This window comes from Piliocolobus tephrosceles, chromosome 4 (genome assembly GCF_002776525.5).
Source record: "Piliocolobus tephrosceles isolate RC106 chromosome 4, ASM277652v3, whole genome shotgun sequence".
In the NCBI taxonomy this organism is placed as follows: Eukaryota; Metazoa; Chordata; class Mammalia; order Primates; family Cercopithecidae; genus Piliocolobus; species Piliocolobus tephrosceles.
The window spans coordinates 78,156,354-78,178,826 of NC_045437.1; the positions used below are offsets into that span (position 1 = coordinate 78,156,354).

At 34.9% G+C, this 22,473-nt stretch overlaps 1 protein-coding gene across 5 annotated transcripts in view; it reads right to left on the minus strand.

The window, feature by feature from the left end:
* The window catches only part of SSBP2 (single stranded DNA binding protein 2), a 336,625-nt gene that overhangs the window by 40,027 nt on the left and 274,125 nt on the right, over window positions 1–22,473 (minus strand). For 3 of the 5 annotated variants that reach the window (XM_023214970.1, XM_023214973.2, XM_023214971.2), the window contains 4 exons: window positions 13,788–13,854; window positions 13,007–13,077; window positions 5,957–6,048; window positions 24–72 (listed from right to left, as the gene is read on the minus strand). In XM_023214970.1, the coding sequence (XP_023070738.1) occupies window positions 24–72; window positions 5,957–6,048; window positions 13,007–13,077; window positions 13,788–13,854 (279 nt within the window). The remainder of the gene's footprint in view (window positions 1–23; window positions 73–5,956; window positions 6,049–13,006; window positions 13,078–13,787; window positions 13,855–22,473) is intronic. The other 2 variants (XM_023214972.2, XM_023214974.2) reach the window with 1 other exon arrangement.

Sequence of the window (22,473 nt, forward strand, 5' to 3'; positions counted from 1 at the left end):
TATATATATATATATATACTCACTGAATTGGCATTTGTTGGGTTTGGCCAAGGTCTACCACCACCTGGACCCCTACAAAACAATTTGATAAATGAAATTTTAAATGTTTCACAATAATCAATGACAAATCATAAAATATTAACATTTACAATTCGGTTACCATACAGTTCTAGTTTGGCACTGAAATTACTCTCTTTATGTTTATTTTAATAGCTTTTTATATTAATTAAGTCCCCCAATTTTATCCTCCCATGGAAAAGTTTTCTTCCCAAATTGAACTGCTTTTAGAAAGCCCAGTTTTATTTTAATATTAAATGGTTATTGTTATAAAGATGGTAATCACTCATAGGAGTAAATATATACATATATTGAAATTATAAAACACACTTCTGTAGTGAAAAGTGTTATGAACTAAATATAAACTATAATCTTGTGATATCAATGTAAGAGCTTCCTGTATCTCATTCAAAATAAAATTTGTAAAACATCAATATATGTGAAATGATTGCTCTTATTAAGCGATAAACAAATAAAAATACATAAAAGGTATCTAAAGTTGCCTCCTTTTAAAAAAACCACAGAGTATCACAGGTTACTTTATATATTTATTAATCTATCTTTCAATGCTACTGATGATTTAGTTACTATTAAATGGGAAATCCCATTTCTTGTTCTCATAATTTCAGTCCAGATAGTGGCCAGAGTAAATCCTAGAAAAAATGGGAGATAATCTACGCCAATATATTACTTCATTTTAGAGTAAAGGAGAATGTTCTGTATTCCACAGCTTATAAGGACACAGAGCTTTTGAAGCAAAATTAATGCCCAATTAGTTTAATCAAAAAGGTCTCTTGTCCTCATGCTTTAGTACTAAGTTGTGTACCTGAATAAATACTGTTTTATGAAAAGCAGACTACTGTCAGTCTCCTCTAATTAGGGTCATTTAAAATTCCCCTTCCTTTGAATCACAATGACAATGCATATTTTTCATTAAAAAAATCCCTTGATTCTAGAGACTTTAAACCTAAAATTCTAAATCAGGAGTGTCCAATCTTTTGGCTTCCTTGGGCCACACTGGGAGAAGAATTGTCTTGGGTTACACACAAAATACACTAACACTAATGACAGCTGATGAGCTAATAAAAAAAAAAAAAAAGAATCACAAATATAATCTCGTAATGTTTTAGGAAAGTTTAAAAATTTGTGTCAGGTCACATTCAAAGCCATCCTGGGCCACGGGTTGGACAAGCTAGTTCTAAATGTTAGATAAAGAGGCTGTGCAAGTTAGTTATTATATTACCCATATTCGCATGGAATATTTAGAACTATTTTTAGTTTTGTTTTGAGATTCCCTAGGGGTGTGAGCAGCAGGGAAGGGAATGAGTCCTCTCCCTGGGCTCTATTAGGAAAGCCCAAGTGGAATTTTTTCCCAATTCAGCTTAAGGTATAGAAGATACCAGTGGGGACTTGATAAAATTTTGTGCATAGGGAGAAAGAAGGTGAGGGGCATTTGTATTGATTTTCTTTGGAAATTGTTGCCTCTCCAAGATGATGATGATGATGATGATGATGATGATGATGATTTTACAATTAATTACTGGAACACTTTAGAAAAATGATTTTACCTATAGGATTCAGTGTCCTAATGGATAGAATCTAAGGTAAAACATAAGATATGTGTTGACCAAGTAGAACTTTTGGGTAGTAAGGTACATTCATATGATTTCTTTGATGTTAAATAAAACACAGTAAAAAAATTTGAGAACATTTATCTTAAAACAACATAAAAGTACACCATATGCAGATCCTGGTAAAATTTATATGTAATAATGTTATGTAGATAATCTTATAATTTTGAAATATCATAACCAAACAAGTACTGTATGAATAGGATGCATAAATATAATAAAGTATTTTTATTTTCAAATTTGTCTAATGTTAAACATGCTAACCTAAATGTTAAAATATTAAACATTTAATTTAATTGTATTAAATTAAATGTTACATTTATGTCATAACATTATATATTTCAATTTGATAAATACCAATCTAGTTCCAACATACTATGTATTTCATAATAAATTTCATTTTACTATTAAGTATTAATAATTCACATGGATAAGTTAAATTTCTCCTAACATTATCATTGTGTTTGAAAATACTTTAAGTTTCACAAGTGTTTTATATAAAGTGAGGGTTACAGTAGGGAGCAGTTCTATTAGAACAACTACTTAAGCTCAGTAATTCCCACTCCTTTTGAGGGCCCTCAGTATTATTAAGAAAGTAATTTATAAACTATAACATAGGAATAATTTTGAATGAAAATTTCTATATAAGTATGGTTTGAAGTAGAATCATGTTAGCCTCATTTAAAAATGAAGAGAGGCTGGACATGGTAGTTTATGCATGTAATCCCAAAGCTTTGGGAGGCGGGTGGATCACTTGAGCTCAGGAGTTCAAGACCATTCTGAGCAACATGTCAAAACTCCATCTATACAAAAATACAAAAATTAGCCGGGCATGGTGGCGCATGCCTGTGGTCCCAGCCACTCAGGAGGCTGAGGCAGGAGAATTGCTTGAACTGGAGAGGCAGAAGTTGCAGTGAGCTGAGATCGTGCTACAGCACTCCGACCTGGGTGGAGAAGCCTGAATTTTTTGGTAAGGAGGTTGATTTTGATGAAACCAAATCAATCACTATTACCAAAGAGAAAAATTCTCTTTTCTTTTTTTTTGTTTTTGGTTTGGGTTCTTTCACCTAGGCTGGAGTGCAGTGACAGGATCTCGGCTCACTACAACCTCCACCTCCCGGACTCTGGCTATTCTCGTGCCTCAGCCTCTCAAGAAGCTGGGATTACAGACACCTGTCAACATGCCTGGCTCATTTTTGTATTTTTAGTAGAGATGGGGTCTCCATATATGTTGCCCAGGCTGGTCTCAAACTCCTGACCTCAAGTGATCCGCCTGTCTTGACCTCCCAAAGTGCTCGGATTACAGGCATGAGCCACCATGCCTGGCCTGAAAAATCCTCTTTCTTCTGTTATTCATTATCATTTTATTTCAAAATGATAACTACACAAACTTCATAATTCTGTAGGATATAATACAGAACAAGAAGATCCTCTGAAATCCTTTCGGCTTCTTAGTATTGCTTAATAGAAACGTATACAAAGTTGAGTTAGGGGTGCTTTAATACTAAATCCTAACTTCTTTGGCAACTTGTAAAAATGTATTTAATTTAGAACTACATGATTATTCAAATTTCCTTTAAACAATAATCTACAACGCATTAAAAATTTATATTTTGGTCATAACTTATAAATGCTACTTTAAATTACTTAAATTTAGCTTTTGCTTCTAAGATACTAGTTACAGAAACATAGAAAGTAAGTTTTTAAGTGACACAATATAATTTATCCTAAGTTTAGAGCATGAAAACAAAGTTTTTTAAACAATAAAGTTACCAAATTTAGTTCCAAATGATTTATTCTGCAATAAACAAAAACAGCTGTCAGTTAGAATATAGTATTTAATTACTTTAGTGACCAGGGTTGGGAATTTTTTATTGTCATCCTACTCTTACGGCAAATGAGAAAAAATGACAAGCTAAAGAAAAATTATCCAGATAGGAGTCTCTGGCATGTTCCTCCTAACTCCTAACACATACATATTTTTGTTATTTAAATAGTTTAGTTAGTTCAAGACAGAGCTTAAGGTAACACCCTTCTAATGCCTTTTTCTTCAATTTTTAAGGAATATGCAAAATTCCTTAATGACATGAAGCTACAAATACATTAGGAATACTGTGTGTATGCATTACAGTTAGACTTTGTTTTAAAGATAATAAATTACAAAGTGAATTTCAATAAAGCTTATCCTATTGAGTGCAATGGAGATAATGTGTTTCACTTTTTATGTCTCTAAACATACCTTTGCTTTTTGGGGGCCAATATCAATATAATAGTTATACTCTTATAGAGCGTTCATGCTCGAGAAGTTTCCCTACTAGAGGAAAATATTTACAAGTGTAAAAATGTAAATATTCACATTTCATTGTCCTTGAAGGAATCCTGATTTATAGAAAACTAAAAATGGTATATAGAACCTTACATAAAAGAAAATAGTAACAAAAAATGGAGATCAGAGTCTGCCAGGCTTAAAGGTTCTTTACAAAGAAATATTATATTAATAGTAAAATATTATGTAATCAAAAATACTTAAAAGTATCTGGGCATTAAACTTAAATAAGACACCCAAACCTAAATATCAACAAAAAGTAATCGTATTAAAAATTTCGGCCATATTTTTAGTCTCCATAGTCTAGGAAATTAAATGCATGTACATGTATATGCTTAAGTATATCTGAGAAAGAAACTAGACAATTGGAAGCAGTTATTTTAATCTCTCAATGGTCACATAAAAACAATTTTTTTTCTCTGAACAAGCAAAACTAAGTGGATTTAAAGTTGGCTGTATGACCAATTATAATGCAGAGTAATGTACAAATGATATTAGATACATTCTTATTGAATGATCATTCTGGGGTGATCATGGTATTCAAAATACATACTCCTTACATTTATACCTAGTATTCAATATTATACCCCTTAACATCTGCATTTTAAAGTAAGAATCTCAAGTGAGTACATTTTATATATATCTCCATCCTATTGGTAAGAGCTTCAGCTTTTGACATAATAAGCAGAAAATGCCACTCACTCTTTTTTGAAGCAACCATTAATACAAGGCCAAGCCTTTGAGGAATTTAAGAAGAGTCAGATTTCATGTGTATCCATTTTTACTTTAAAAGTAAAAAGACGTGATAGGAAAATCTGACCTACTTTCCCCCTGTTCTGTTAGTTTTAAGCCTAGCTGGTACCCACCTATTAACCTATTTTCTATTTCAGGCAAATTTGCTTTCCATGAAAATGGTTTCAGAGGCTTAAAAAAAATCCTACATAGATCAAAAGCGCTTATTTCACAGTGTATCTTCAATGCCATTAAATGATGGCAGAGTTGTTTAATTTGATATATAAGTAATCAGAACACGAACTGATGGAAACATATTTGAGGAGACACCCACAAACGTATATGGAACACTTTCCTTATTTTTGGTAAATTTTCTTTAGGCCACAACATGAAACTGATCCTCTTGTGAATTAATGAAAGTCACTAACAAGCACCTTGTGTATATAAGACTTGGAGGGCAAGCTGGAATGAAAAATAAAAATTTCTTAACAAACTACATTATATTGGCTGATAGAAACAAACTACTCTCTTTGGGTTGGAAAGACGATTCCAATAAATATTTTAGTTTACTCCTTATCTAAGTGTGTCTGGAATTTTTCAAAACAAAATTCATCCTATACTATGGAAAGTTCTTTAATAGAGATTATAGTATATCACCAGAGAGAATTCTTCCTGTGTTGACAGTAGTCCCAACAAAGCAAAAGATATATAGATAGATATATAGATAGATAGATAGATATAGATATAGATATAGATATAGATATATATGAGTTAAAACCCCCACTCATAGAATCACTATGTACCTGTTAAAAATAAGGATAACGGTATTCAATTATCTACTTCTACAGAGTTAAGTCAAAGTCCTGGTGTCAGCATCTCTTCATACTTTATATAATATATGGACACTCTGTACTTATCAAAATGAAATAGACTAAAAGCTGTTATTTATAGCACTTGAGATGAAAAAAAGTAAAGGTTGCAAGGGAACAAAGAAAACGTAAGAGATTATATTGTGAAAATGAAGCAAACACTACAGCTCATGTTTAGTTCATTTTTATACCACACAGAGACTGAGGTGCTTAAATTGTTTTACAAATTAATGTCATTTTAGAAGTTAGAAAATAGAACACTTTACTAAATAGAATAATATGGTATTATTTATATATATATAAATCATCTACATAATAATGTAATATATAACATTGCTTACATGTTCATTCCAGGCATTCCAGGGCCACCTAAAGCATTCAGTGGGGGTCTCATTGCACCTCCATAGTTCTGTAATGATAACCAAGGGTCAGACTACCACAAAACAAAAAAACAAAACCAAAGAGGAGGGGGGAAAGAAAGGAGAGCACGTTAATGATTTCCCTACATAACTCCAATTGGATAAGGCCTGTGTAATTCATTCTCTGAGGGGTCCACTCTTGTATTTTTGCTTGTATTTTAGCAATTACTTTGGTCTATGTCTTTTTAAAATCATGTGAATATGTATGACCACTGGAGCATGTTAAATGATTAAGGTATAGTTGCAATTATATTTCGATATATTTTATTAATATCCTAAGATATGTACAATAGTAAACATTTTCAAATGAAAAATATCATAAATCCAAAATTCAATTTTGAAAGAAAAGATTTATTCAATGTTTGAAATTGTCAGACCCAGAACAATGACATAAAGTCTGAAAACAAAACAAAACAAAACAGGTGAACCCAACACAAAAGAGTTAAATGCAAACTTCTATTCACAAAATAACATGTCCAACACAGAAATGCATTAATATACAAATACACAAAAATGTATAAAAACTAATGTATACTCAAAATATGTATGCATGAATTATATGACTCAATCAGCTTCTGTTAATATCTATCATGTGTATTCAACAGATAAAAACATTTTAATGTTTTAACATGTACATCTTATTAGATTAGTTTAGTTGCCATAGGGACAAAAAGGTTAATTTTATCATTATTATCTTAATGTATTTTGACATTATCAACAACTTTCACACTTGGCTTTCTGATACCAATATTCCTCCAACTCTTCTGAGTACTCTTTTTCAATTTCCTTTGCTAGCTCTTTTTTATTTTGCTAACCCTTTAAATGTTGCTTTTCTCCAAGTTCTAGCTATAGCATTCTTTTTAATAAAACACATTTATGAGTAATCTTATCTGCCACCATTTGTTCAACAACTACTTATATGTTAGGAATCTCAGATCTTTATATCTGATCATGTTGTTTTTCCTAAGCTCCCAGATAACTCATACATTGAACTTCATAGGATTTGTTTCCAACTGGATACCATCTTACTCACATTATATCTAAAAGTAAACTCAACATTATCTTCTCATGACTGAGTTCTTGTACTGCCTTCCTCAGTCACTTCTGTGCTATCACCTTCCACACAATAGCCCAAGCTAAGAATTTCCAAGAGCTCCTTGATGTTTCCTCCTTTTCTTTCAAATTCCCATATCTAGTCAGTTACCAAAGTCCATTGATTCTGTTTATGAAATAGCTCTTGAAATAGTTCTCTCCTCTTGTTACTAATCTTTGTCACTTACTGAGACTACTGCACTGTCTTAATTGGTCTCTCTGATTTAGTCTCTCCTGGTCCCAATCTATTCTCCAAACTGCCTCAAGAGCTATCTTTCTAAAACTCAGTCTTCTTCAAGTCACTTAGAAGCTGTGATGACCCATACTACCTGTCAAGTAAATTTAAACTTCTCAGCATGGCTCTATGAGGTTATTCGAGGCTCAGCCCCAGCCTATCTTTCCTGTTCTCATTTTCTATAATTTTCACCTTTATTCCCTCCTCCCAACCATACCCTACAGACTACTGGATTTAAGTTCAGAAACACATAATAGACTTTTATACTCATGTTAACTCATCTTCCCTGGCCTTTAAGTAGTAGGTGCTCAGATGATAAGGAAATAAATCAAAGAGAGCAGGTCTATTGACTCCAGAGTATAAGCCTCAATTGATAAATGACATTACCTAGTTACATGCTATTCTCATTATTTATTTACTTTTACTTTAAGGAAATCTTATTTAAATATCCAAATTTGTGAGCTATGGGACAACAGAATGATTTCTGTTCACACTTGAGACACTGGTTAAAAGGATAGCTATTTCCCCTAACTTCTGGATCAGGCATGGTGGTGGCAGCAGCAGTATGAGCAAGGGGTCTCTGAGATAAAGGTTAGTCATTGGAAACAAAATCTGAATGGTAAAATATAATAGAAATGCTTCACAAGGAAAGTCTCCCCTCTTTTTTTGGTCTTAGAATATCTGTTTTATTTCCCTTCATTTTTGATCTGAGAAGATCTCCATTTTATTTTATCAAGGAAAACATTAATTTTCCTTATAGCTCTGGACACAGGTAGACAATGGTTTGAATCTCTGTTGCCACTGCCCCATTTCCTCTGCACCTCTCTCTCTATGTGTGTGATCTTGGACAAATGATTCTCCCAATGATTTCCTAATCTTAATTTCCTTATTTGTGAAGTGATAGTATTATCTCCCTTATAGGCTTGTTGGAGAATAAAATGAAATATAAAGCACCTGTCATAGGACTTAGTGAATTAAAAGCACGGTATTTGGTGCTCAAAAACTGTAACTGCTAATTCTTTTTTTTTTCTTTTACCACTGTTAATAGGAAATCAACTTAAATGAGTCCTCTTTTCACTAGCTTCCATAGCCCTCAACTCTAACAGAATTACTTGCCTCTTTATGTAATGGCTCCACAAAAAGTATGTGTATTTATTATCTAGACTTTTCCCATTATGTAACAGTTTTTCTTTGTATATCTACACTTCCTGCTAAACAATAAGTACCTTGAAGGCAGCATATCTAAGTTACTCATCTTTGTATACCCAGTGTTCAAGTATGGTGCCTGGCACACAGTAGGCCTTCCATGAATGATGAGCTAGTTGAACTGAATTGTCCCAGTAAATGAGTAAAAATTTTTCAATATATGCTTGATAGATTTGCAAAATATTTTCATTTAGTGAATAATCTAAAGCAAAAAGAAAGAAAAGAAAGAATAACAACTTGCTTTCCAAGTGCTATCAACAAAGGCAGAATGGGAAGACCTAATTTAGAATCACTGAATTTTAAAGCCGATGGCAACTATACAATTCCATCTGGTCTAATCTCTCTCCCACTGCAACGTTCCTGACAAAATGGCTATTCAGATTCTGCTTGGAAAGTTTATGAAGTCTTTCCATGGTTGGGCAATTTAATTTCTAGAAAGTTCTTCCCTGTATTGCGCTAAATTCTACTGCCCATCATAGATCTGAAAATATAGAATCAGTTTACTCTCTCCTTACCTGAGAGCCTATCATACATATATTGCCACCTCACCATTTTTCCACTCCAAGTATCTTATTTGGAAATCATATGTTCCTAGTTGTATATAACTTCTTTATCCTTCAGATTTCTAGAGAAACTAAAACTAGTTGGGTAGTTTTGGTTAATCACACGGCACTTACTGCCCGTAAGAACACAGGTTAGCTAAGTACATCTTATTACAAAACCAAGTAGAAAACTGGTTTCATATATGACATTAGAAAAGATATTTTTCTTGATTAAATAGGTAGTTTTGTTTTTTTATTGAAAGGATACTAATATACTTTCACTTTAAAAATAATGTTGCACCACTGTATTTAGATTTAAAACAGATTAAGGGATAGGGAAAAATATGCCTAGACTTGGAGCAAACCTTTTTTTCTTCATACATGCAATAAGTATTAATCATATGTTAACTATATTCTATATATGCACTTTGCTCAAATCAACATAATCTAAGAATAATTAGATTTACATATTTCTTTGTTTTAGGAATTCAGTTGTTCTAATAGATAACTACTGTCCCCCTGTACCACACTGATCTTAAGTTCAAAAAGTTATGGAAGTAATATCTATGATAAAAAAGAAATGTGTATTTTGTTTGTGCATAAATCTAGAGACAATATTTCAGAGACTTTTTCTACAATACAACTAAAAATAAGGCAGATATCTTCTGCTCTTGGACAGCATCGGTATGATTAAATGTCTGTTATGAGAGTTGTTTTTCCATTATCTCTCAAGAAACACAGCTAACCATTATTACAAATTTCATAGTTTATAATGTATATGTTTACATGTTTTATATACCAGGTCTTACGAAATAAATACGTCATAAGATTCTCCTGATTCCACATTATTTTACCTGACCCTTTTTTATTGTACCATCATATAAATATGACTCCTGCTTTCAAACATGATATGTATGTATAAATAATTTCCTTTAATCCTTATACTTTTTGTATTGTGATTTTAAAAAGTTACTGTAGGCATTTCTTATTTCTGAGGTAAATTCATACCAGAACACTTAATTTCCATCATATTATATAGAAATAGTAAGAACACTGCCAATCCACATGAAATAAACCACTCTCTCTGGTTTTAAAAATCCAAAAAATTGTCATCAATAAGAGCTTACCAGAAATAGAAACTTTCTTATTTTCTATTGTAATTTACTGTGCTGTAAATACTGTAAAACTGATTTTTAAATCAGACTCTAGTTTTTGAAGTATTAAAACCTAATACTAATAGAAGTATGATAACAATTTAAAGAGCAGCTAGCTGAAAAATAAGTGAATAAAGAACAATAACAAAATTAAAGGCATGAAGTTTTTGTGTATATTTAAATGTATTTATTAAGAAAATCTTTTGGAAAAAAACCCTTTAACAGCCAGATTGGTTGGCTTAGTTTATTAAAGACTAAAAGTATACTTAGCCAATAAAATGCCTATGGAACTTATAAATTCTTATTATTAATAGCTTAGTGATGATTGGTTAACATGTATCATCATTCCTAATATAAATAGAAATAGGTAAGAATAATTCAAATATCTAAATGAGAGTTTCATGAGCTCTTAAGAAAATCCATTGAAAATAACTGAGCCTAAATAAAAGAAATTGGTTTCTTTTGGCTTTGAGGCTGCCACATATATTTATGTGACACCATTTGTTCCTCTTTCCTTGGAACTATATTTATATAGTGGGGTTTTTTCATATAATATGGCATCCCCAAAAAGTCTGGCTAAATGAACCCCATGTTTCAATATAGTTAATATATATAATTATATGTTGTTAGAAACAATACATATATACAATACGAACACATAATACAACATGTACTATTGTATGTAGGTCTGAGTCACATTATCTGGGTGTTGAGTTCTCAATTTTTTTAGTCTGTTGGGAGCACAGCAAAACATCAACTTAACTTTTAAAGAGTAGATAGGCCGGGCGTGGTGGCTCATGCCTGTAATCACAGCACTTTGGGAGGCCAAGGCGGGTGGATCACCAGGTCAGGAGATCGAGACCATCCTGGCTAACATGGTGAAACCCCATCTCTACTAAAAGTACAAAAAACTAGCTGGGAGTGGTGGCGGGCGCCTGTAATCCCAGCTACTCAGGAGGCTGAGGCAGGAGAATGGTGTGAATCCGGGAGGTGGAGCTTGCAGTGAGCTGAGATCGCGCCACTGCCCTCCAGCCTAGGCGACACAGCAAGACTCTGTCTCCAAAAAATAAAAATTAAAAAAAAAATAAAAAGTAGATATACAAAACAAGCTCCAAAGTACTGCTCATAATGCTGTTTCTTGGAAAGGAAAAATGAGTAAGTTAATTCTTTTAACCAGCTTTATGACATGTTAATCTCTGACCCACGAGGTAGAAATTTAAAATTCTGGATTTTAAATTCGTTTCTTTGAAAAATGACATTATAAAATTAATTTCTACCCCAAGCAATTTTCCTAAGAGAGACAAAAGGATGTTTTGGCTAAAATGCATGATATTCTGGAACAGCACGCTTAAAATGTCACCAACAGCTAGAACAGGTTCAACCTCAGTGTATACTTCTGGGAAATTTTATAGAGAAGTCACCTAACATCTGATATATACTGAGAGTATCATGCTTGTTCAGTAAGACTCATTTTAATGTTTATTTCTAAGTGGTTTTCTACTGTTTTCCCATTCTACAATGAAATGGTTGTACAGAATAAATTGTCAATGACAATCTTTAAGATTTATGGAAATATATTTTATACTTACTCTTTAATATTTTCAATCAACTGAGTTTTATTTATTTATGTATTATTTTTATTATTTTTTTTTTTGAGACGGAGTTTTTGCTATTGTTCCCCAGGCTGGAGTGCAATGGCGCAATCTCTGATGACTGCAAACTCCGCCTCCCAGGTTTAAGCGATTCTCCTGCCTCAGCCTCCCGAGTAGCTGGGATTACAGGCACCTGCCACCTCGCCTGACTTACTTTTTGTATTTTTAGTAGAGACAGGGTTTCACCATGTTGGCCAGGCTGGTCTCAAACTCCTGACCTCAAGTGATCTGCCCGCCTCGGCCTCCCAAAGTGCTGGGATTATAGACGTGAGCCACTGCGCCCAGCCAACTGGGTTTTATTGAACTTGACCATCTCCTCAGCATAACTAAGAAAAGGGTAACAGTTACCTTTTGAATAGTAATTATTATAATGTATTTCCATACAGTGTATTTTCTCAAATAAATTAAAGGCTTCAATGATAGCACGCTGTTGAAGTATGGTTTGCTGTTATATCGATTTGGCATGTCACAAATGTTATGTCCTCATGAGTCTAACAACTATGTTATATGAAGCCTATAATGCATATTATCATAGCCAGCAAATAATATAGTTTGTTTATATATATGAAGGAGGCAAAAAGCTCAGCATCTAGGTTTCTGCACTAATTTTTTTTTCAGTGTTCAGTTTTATTATTTATTTATTTATTTTACTTTAAGTTTCGGGATACAAGTGCAGAACGTGTAGGTTTGTTACATAGGTATATGTACACCACGGTAGTTTGCTGCACTTATTAACCTGTCATCTAGGTTTTAAGCCCCGCATGCATTAGTGATTTGTCCTAATGTACTCCCTCCCCTTGCTTTCCACCCTCCTGACTGGCCCTGGTGTGTGTTGTTTCCCTCCCTGTGTCCATGTGTTCTCGTTGTGAGAACGTGCGGTGCTTGGTTTCCTGTTTCTGTTTTAGTTTGCTGAGGATGATGGCTTCCAGCTTCATCCATGTCCCTGCAAAGGACATAATCGCATTCCTTTTTATGGCTGCATGGTATTCCATGGTATATATGTACCACATTTTCTTTACCCGGTCTATCATTGATGGGCATTTGGGTTGGTTCCATGTCTTTGCTATTGTAAATATGCACTGCTTATTTACCTGTGGTCCTAAGGGCACCATTCCTCTTGGAGGAGTCATTCTCTGCATTGGCCCACCCATATTTGGATGTCCTAAAAAAAGTATGAAGATATTAGCCAAGTAATGAGCATGACTACTAAACCAGAAGCTAGCAGCTTCCTCCCTCCTGGGTGTTATTGTCTCATTTACCAAGTGTCTGAGTACTGACACCATCTTACCTTGCATTCCAGACCACTTTTTCACCTCTTACCACTACCTACCCACACTCTCTATTAATGTCTTCACTGAAATTTTCTCCCTATTCTGTGGTGAATTATTTCTCTAACACCATTTGCTCCTCTTTCCATGGAACAGTACAATAGAGCATTACATATCTGTGGTTCCTAAGTATCTCTGGAAGGATTTGATTATTGAGATTGTTAAACTAATCAAGCCCCTTGCTGCTTAGCACCTTCTTTCCTTCTGCTCATCTTTCAGATGGGCTAAAGCCTGTATCTGAAAAAGGCAAAAGAAATAATAAGTGATATTATCACTTAGCTTCCTATTTGTTAGATGTTATATAAAAGGTTTTAGAATTATTAATTAAAATATGGATTTTTGGATCTTCATGTTTTCTTTTTCTTATGTTATCACTACCCTCATTATCATGCATAATTAAGGGAGCTGGAAATATAAATCATTTGGCCATGTTACCTAGAAAAATGCAACTGGTATAACTATAGGAGATTTACTTATACAAACACAATTTTCCTTAATTCCACGGTTCTGCACATCAATTTCCCTTTTACTTTAGAGTAGTCACCTTGTTGTCGAGTTGGATCCATTCCACTGGGGAGTAATGGCTGACTTCCTGGGACACCTCCAAGCGCCTAGCAATTTATTAAGAAAAATAAAGAGCAATATTGTAAGTATTTATAAAATAAGTGCTTTAACAATTTCCTTTTAAATGCTTGTATGATAATTACAAGAATGCATTTGAGCATTTCTCAAGATTTCTTATATTTCACATTCATTTATGAGTTTTGCAGGTTTATATACCTTAAATAAGTTCTTAATTCTAAAAAGATTCTACTTTGTCCAATTTTGTGACAAATAAAATAAGTATTTTGAGGGAGCAAAAATCTATGCGAAAACTATCCTATTTCTTGCTGAGAAGTATTATGCCTTTTCCAAAAATTAATTTACTAAGAATACTGAAATAACTAAATTTTCCTTCTTATATGTAAATTCCCTATTTCTACAGAATGTCTTAGTCACTTGAGATTACATAGCAGCAGGACGAAAATGCAAAGGGACCATTGAAAATTGTTTTGTAGTCACATTTTCCCTAAGAAATTATTTAGTGAAATAATACTTAAAAATAAGTTAAGCAATTTGGGTATATGGAAAAAGGAAAGTAGAACTGACAAAGGTAGATATGAACTTAACAGGGTTTGTTTCCTGGAATATATTCTGAACCATAAATTTCTAACAGTTGTCTCAGCAGCACTTAAAGCTGGATTAAGGTATAAATGATTTAAACCTACTGATCTTAAGTATATAAGCATACACATATATGAAAAATCCTGACAACTGGTGAGAATTTCCAAAAAAATTCACTAATTTAACTTAAAGCATGAAAGTTCTATCTAATTAGTTAACATATTCAACTATTTCAAAAGAAATTTAACACTAAATAATTTACATGGCCAGATCAGAACTGTTTCCTAACTTGTTATCACTTGGGATGAAGTAGATAGCTTCCATTTCCCAAGCTATTTGTGTAATTTTTCAAAATTTTTGTTTATAAGCAGACCAAATACATATTTCTTGAGATCCTACTACATTGTCTGTTCCCGGATTACCTCTCCAGCCTAATTTCTTGCCACTACCCCACTCATGTTCTAACTTCCAGCCATACCAAACTTCTTTCAGTTTCTTTTTTCCTATTCATGCATTCAGTCAACAATGTTTAAATGCCAACCACTAACAACAAGATAAAATAAAAACTAAACTGAAAAAAATCTCTCCTCTCAGGAAGCTAACAGACCCTTAAGTAGTTACTGTTGACATTGTTTAGATCTCAGTTTAGGGGTCACTTCCTAACAAAATTATTCCCTGTAGCCTCAATCTGGGATAAGCCCTCCTTCCATTTGTGTGTTTGTATATATACATACGTAAGTTACATTGAACAAATAAATACGCTGATTGAATAATTGTGTGTGTATACACATACACACAAAGAAATAATCCCAGATTGTGTGTGTATATATGTGTGTATACATATGCATGTGCATGCATGTGTAATTTCACATGTATAATTTCAAACTTCCAAAAACTGCACAAAAAATTTCCAAATACCTTGACTCAGATTGCCAACTGTTAACATTTTTTACTGCATTTGCCTTATTAGCCTTTTTCCCTTTCTTTCTCTCTATAAATATATACCTATTATCATAAATCTTTTTCAGAACTACTTAATAGCAACCTGAAGACATGATACCACATTACCCCTAAATACTGCAAAGTATAGTTCCCCCAAGAATAATATTTCCTACATAACCACCATACAGCCTTTCAAGTCAGGAAATCAACATTGATAGCAACACTATCCTCCAAGTCCAAGGCCTCATTTAATTTTGCCATTTGTCTCAATAATGTTTCTTTTTCCTTTCTGGTACCAGAACATCATGGAAGACATGTTAAATTTAGCTGTCCTGTCTCTTCATGTTCTTCTAAGCAGGAATAATTCCTATTGTTGCTATCTATGTCTGTTCTATCCCTACCTATCATGTCCTCGACTATTTTAAAGAGAACAGGTCTTAAATTCTATAGCACGGTGTCTGATGTTTCTTTATGATCTAGACTCAAGTCGTATTTTCTTAGCAGGAATACCAGAGAAATGATGCTATGCCTTTCTCAGTGTATCACATCAGAGGGCAAATGATGTTGATCTATCCCACTACTGGTGATGGTAACCTTGATCATCTGAATGTTGTTGTCTGCAGGTTTCTACATAGTAATTGATTACTTTTAGTATAAGAGCTATTCTGAGATTGTCAATATTCCATCCTCATCAATCGTTTATCAGCCCATCAGCTGTAGCCTCCACTAACAACTAACCACTATGATAGTTGTCAAATAGAGATATTCCATGTCCATCATTCTTTTTATATTTATTAGTTGGTGTTTCACTATAAGGAAAAGCTTTCCTTATTTATTCACTTATTTACTCAGTCATAGATTTCTGTATTGTTCAATGGGTTGTAATCTATTACTATCATCATTTATTTCAATAGTCAAATTATCTCAGATTTGGCAAGTGAGAAGTCCTTCAGGTGTGTGTGTGTGTGTGTGCATGTGTGTGTGTGTGTCTGTGGTGTGTTATAACATACCCACATCAATTTTTGAGCTTTCCTTAATTTATGGCATAAGATGTTCCAGGTTCACCTCATACTTCTTCTGACCTACTCTTGGAATCAGCCCTTTCCCCAAAAGGCCCTAATTCCTTTTAGTGGAGGACAGCATTTAGGTATAAAGATCTTGCATCTCAGGGTGTTCTTGTTACTTGGGTGCATCATTTTTAGGCTCTCTCAGTAAATACCGAGCTTGAAAACCTGTGCAGGTATATACGTACATGCATATATGCACACACATGCACCTGTGACTAATTCTGTATCTATTTGTGTGTGTATAGCATATACATCTACCATAAATGCATACTTTCCAACATCAATTCAACAACTCCAATCTGATACTTCAGGATTATTTTTAGCCTTCTTCCTTTCTAGGTTTGTAGATACTTTCTTCTTCAACAGTGGGAAACCTGGCCTATGTTAATTATTTATTACCCCTCAATACAATTACTTATTTATTCAATCAGTGTATTTATTTGTTCAATATAACCAGTCTCCCAACCACACTGGCCACTTCATCTTGCCATCTCTGCATGGCTACCCCCCGCCCTATCCCCCACACCTGCCATGTCTTGGCAATGCAGAGAAGGTAAGGGCTTTTTACGTGTTTTTATAGGATCATATACCTCACTTTCATAGAACTTAAATACTACCATTACTTGTTTTCTTCTCTGTATCTCCAGACTGTAAACTCTGCAAAAGTAGGGATCCTATCTGTGCCTACTGTCACAGAATAATAAATATGTATTGAGGGAATAGAGAAAAAGAATAGGGTTTAGACTGACAATTTTAGGAATCATTAGTGATAAAGTCATAAGAATGAAACAGAGTTCAAAGAATGAGAAGATAAAAGATTTAATTCTTTGAAAATACCAAGAAGAAGTAAAAAAAGAAACTGAAATTGAATAGGCATGAAATTAGCAAGGAGACTAAGACCAACATCTCAGAATGCCCCAGGAGAGTTTCAAAAAGGAAAAAGTAGCCAACACTGTCAAAAGTTATAAATAAATGATGTAGGAGGAGGACTAAAAATGTATGACTAGTCGATATTATATTCAATTGTGAACCTAAAGTTCTTGCTTTCTAAAAAATTAATTTTTTTTTTTTTTTACTTTTTAGAGGAAAGGTCTCCCTCAGCTGCCCAGACTGCAGTGCAGTGGTGTCATCATAGGTCACTGCAGCCACAAATTCCTGGGCTCAAGCTATCCTCTGCTGCAGCCTCCCGAGCAGCTGGAGCTACGGATGCATGCCCCCACACACGTTTAATTTTAAATTTTTATTTGTTTATTTATTTTTTCCGAGACAGAATCTTGCTCTGTCACCCAGGCTGGAGTGCAGTGGTGCAATCTCGGCTCACCGCAACTTCCACCTGCCAGGTTCAAGCGATTATCTTGCCTCAGCCTCCCAAATAGCTGGGATTATAGGCGCCCACCACTGCGCCCAGATAATTTTTGTATTTTTAGTAGAGACGGGGTTTCACCATGTTGGCCAGGCTGGTCTCAAACTCTTGACATCATGATCAGCCCGTCTCAGCCTCCCAAAGTGTTGGGATTGTAGGCGTGAACCACTGCACCCGGCCTATTTTAATTTTTTTATGCAGATGGGTTCTCACTATGTTGCTCAGGCTGGTCTTGAAGAACTCCTAGCCTCAAGCAATCCTCCTGCCTTGGGCTCCCAAAGCGCTGGGATTATAGGTATAAACCACCATGCCTGGCCAGATTCTTGCTTTTTTTAAGTCTCCAAATGGTTAGAGTTATACACTCTGAACTTTGACACTTCTGTCTCATTATAGACAATAATGATTTATCACTGGCAGCAACCATTTTCTTCAAAACTTTACTGTTTCTAGCTTATCTTGGAATATCAGAACAATTGACCACCCTTTCTTGTTTCTGTTCATCACTTAAAAATATGACATAATCTTATAGAAGTCTTAACCAATATCAAATTGGTTTTCAAAATGAGTGTTTTAATCTAAATTCAACTCTTCACTCATCACTGTTTATCTTTTAGAATAAGTCAAATCTCTAACTTTTAAAACATTTTTATCAGCCTTGGGATGACCGGATAGTAGCTTTGTGCATCAACAGTGATGTAATCACTGCATTCTTTAAACCTTTAATATCAGAAAAATGTATATATCTGTGACATCTTATTTCTATATTTATGACGTTAAAGGTATTCCACTCGGATTCGTTTAGTCACAAATTTTGGCATGCATTCTTTATGTTTTTGCTTTTGAGACAGTGTCTCCCTCTGTCGCCCAGGCTGGAGTGCAGTGGTGTGATCTTCACTTGCTTCAACCTGTACCTACCAGGTTCAAGTGATTCTCCTGCCTCAGCCTACTTAGTAGCTGGGATTATAGGCATCCACTACCTCGCCTGGCTGATTTGTGTATTTTTAGTAGAGATAGTGTTTCACCATTTTGGACCAGGCTGGTCTTGAACTCCTGACCTCAAGTGATCCACCCACCTCAGCACCCCCCCAAAATACTGGGATTACAGGTGTGAGCCACTGTGCCCAGCTGCATTCTTTATTTTATAAAAGATCTACACACAGGAAAAAAATAATACTAATGAGGAGGGTACTTAATAAAAACAAACAAAATATACATGGTAATATACACTTGTGAGCCAGTGCATTTGTGCCAGGAATTGTGCTAAGTCCTTTAGTATTCCTTTCAATGTTTATAACAATCTTATAAAGTTATTATTATTCATCCTTTTTAATGATAAAAAACTGAGGTTTAATATGTCACTAATTTGTTAATTTGTCCATGGTTATGCTATTTTTAAAAAGGTTTTATTGATGCATGATTTACATACCACAAAATTTGCCCATTTTCTAATGTTAGAACATCGCCCACCTACAGTCATTTCCCATTCCCCATGACCAGTACCCTTCAGCAGCCCTAGGCATTCACTAATTTTCACTAATTTCACCATTTTCTGTCTTCCATGGTTATACTATTCACAAGTAGCAGTGTCAGGGCTCGAGATTGGATTAACATATTGCAAAAGTTCTGAAAGATGTGCCTTAAATCCTAGGATTTAAAATAAATGAAATAATATAAAAATTTATTAAAACAAATAATTAAATGTGGGAACTGCCTGCTTCATAAAAGAATTATTTAGTTCAAAAGAATTTATCGTAACTTCAATGGCAAGACCCTCTAGGCACTTATGAACTGACGTACAGGCACACCTCAGAGATATTGCTGGTTTAGCTCAAGACCACTGCAATAAAAGTGAGTATCACATTAAGTGAGTCATATAAATTTTTTGATTTCCCAGTGAATATGTTTTGTTTACACTATAGTCTATTAAGCGTACAATAGCATTATGTCTAAAAACACAATGTATATACCTGAATTTAAAAATATTTTATTGGTAAAAAATGCTAATAATCATCTGAGGCTTCAGTTAGCTGTAATCTTTTGGCCTGTAGAAGTCTTGATGGCTGCTGACTGATAGGGGAGGTGTTTGCTGAAGGCTCGGATGGCTATGGTAATTTCTTATAGAGACGGTTTTACCATGTTGCCCAGGCTGGTCTCAAACTTCTAGACTGAAGCAATCCACCCGCCTCGGCCTCCCAAAGTGTTGGGATTACAGGTGTGAGCCACTGTGCCCAGCCAGCTGCGGCAATTTCTTATAATAGATAACAATGTTTATTGCATTGATGGACTCTTCCTTTCACAAATGATTTCTCTGTAGCATGTAGATGCTGTTTGATACCACGGTAGAACTTCTTTCAAAATTGGAGGCAATGCTCTCAAACCTTGAAGCTGTTTTGTAAACTAAGTTTATGTAAAATTCTAAATCCTTTGTCATTTCAGCAGTGTTCATAGCATCCTTACCAGGAAAGAGTAGATTCCATATCAACAAATCATTTTTATTGCTCATCCATGAGAAGTAACTCCTTATCTGTTAAAGTTTCACTACAAGAATGTGGCAATTCAGTTACATCTTCAGGCTCCACTTCTGATTCTAGTTCTCCCTCTGTTTTTACCGCATCTGTAGTGACTTCCTTCACTCAGGTCTTGAACCTCTCAGAGTCATCGACAAGGGTTTGAATCAGCTTCTTCCAAACTCCTGTTAATGCTGATATTTTGACCTCTTTCCATGAATCACAAATGGACTTAATGGCATTTAGAATTGTGAATTATTTCCAGAAGGTTTTCAATGTACTTTCCCCAGATTCATCAAAGAAATCACTACAGATGGCAACTACAGCTTTATGGAATATATTTCTTAAATAATAAGAACTGGATGGGCGCAGTGGCTCACGCCTGTAATCCCAACATTTTGGGAGACCGAGGCGGGTGGATCACCTGAAGTCAGGAGTTTAAGAAGAGCCTGGCCAACACAACGAAACCCTGTCTCTACTAAAAATACAAAAATTAGCTGGGCATGATGGTGGGCGCTTGTAATCCCAGCTACCGAGGAGGCTAAGGCAGAAGAATCGCTTGAACCTGGGAGGTGGAGGTTGCAGTGAGCCAAGATCATGCCACTGCACTCCAGCCTGAGTGACAAGAGCAAAACTAAATCTCAAAAAAAACAAAAAAACAAAAAAAAAAAAAACAAAGTAAAATTACTCCTTGATTCATGGGCTGCAGAATGGATGCTATGTTACCTTATACCCAAGAACTCTGATGCAGTTGTCCAAGATTAATGAAAACAAAATTAATCTTGGACAATTGCATCAGAGCTCTTGGGTATAAGATGTGTTGTCAAGGAACAGTAAAAAGAAAGGGATCTTTTTCTCTGAGTAGTAGGTCTCAACACTGGGCTTAAAATAGTCAGTAAATCATGCTGTAAAAAAGATGCACTATTATTCAGGCTTTGTTGTTCCATTTATAAAGGACAGGCAGAGTAGATTTAGTATAAATTTTTTTTTTGAGACAAGGTCTCACTCTGTTGCCCAGGCTGGGGTGCAATGGTGCAATCTTGGCTCACTGCAACCTCTGCCTCCTGAGTTCAAGCAATTCTCCCACCTCAGTCTCCTGAGTAGCTGGGACTACAGGTGTGTGCCAACAAGTCCAGCTAATCTTCTGTATTTTCTGGTAGAGATGGGGTTTCACCATGTTGGCCAGGCTGGTCTTGAACTCTTGATCTCAAGTTATCCATGTGCCTCAGCCTCCCAGAGTGCTGGGATTACGGGTGTGAGCCACTGCACCTGGCCAGATTTAGTTAAGTTTTAAGGGACCAAGGATTTTTCAGAATGGTACATGAGCACTGGCTTCAACTTAAAGTGAGCAGTTGTATTAACCCCTAATAAGAGAATCAGCCTGCCCTTTAAAGCCCTAAAGGAAGGCATTGACTGAGTATGGTTATGAAAGTTCTAGATGGCATCTTCTTCCAACAGTTTAGTGTAGTCATCTCCATCAATTATCTTAGCTAGATTTTCTGGGTTACTTTCTGCAGTAGAATCATCAGCACCTGCAGCTTCACCTTGCATGTATATGTTCTGGAGACAACTTCTTTCCTAAACTTCATGAACAAATCTCAGCCCGCCGGCTTCAGGCTCTTCTTCTGCAGCTTTCTCAGTTCTCTCAGTCTTCATAGAACTGAAGAGACTAAAGACCTTACTCTGGGTTAGGCTTTGGCTTAAGGGAATATTGTGGCTGGTTTTATCTTCTATTCAGACCATAAAAACTTTCTTCTCTCAGCAATAAGGTTGTTTTGCTTTCTTATCATTTCTGTGTTCACTGGAGTAGCACTTTCCATTCTTTCAAGAACTTTTCCTTTGCATTCCTAACATGGCTGTTTGGCACAAGAGGCCTAGCTTTTGGCTTATCTCGGCTTTTGACTGCCTTCCTCACTAAATGTAATCATTTTTAGCTTCTGATTTAAAGTGAGCGATGTGTGACTCTTCTTTTCACTTGAACACTTAGAGGCCATTTTAGGGTTATCAGTTGGCCTGATTTCAATACTGTTGTGTCTCAGGGAATAGGGAAGTCAAGGAGAGGAATAGCGATCAGGGAGTGGTTGGTCGGTGGAGCAGTCAGAACATACAGAATTATGAATTAGGTTCACTGTCTTGTATGGGCATGGTTTGTGGCACCCCAAAACAATCACAATAGTCACATCAAAA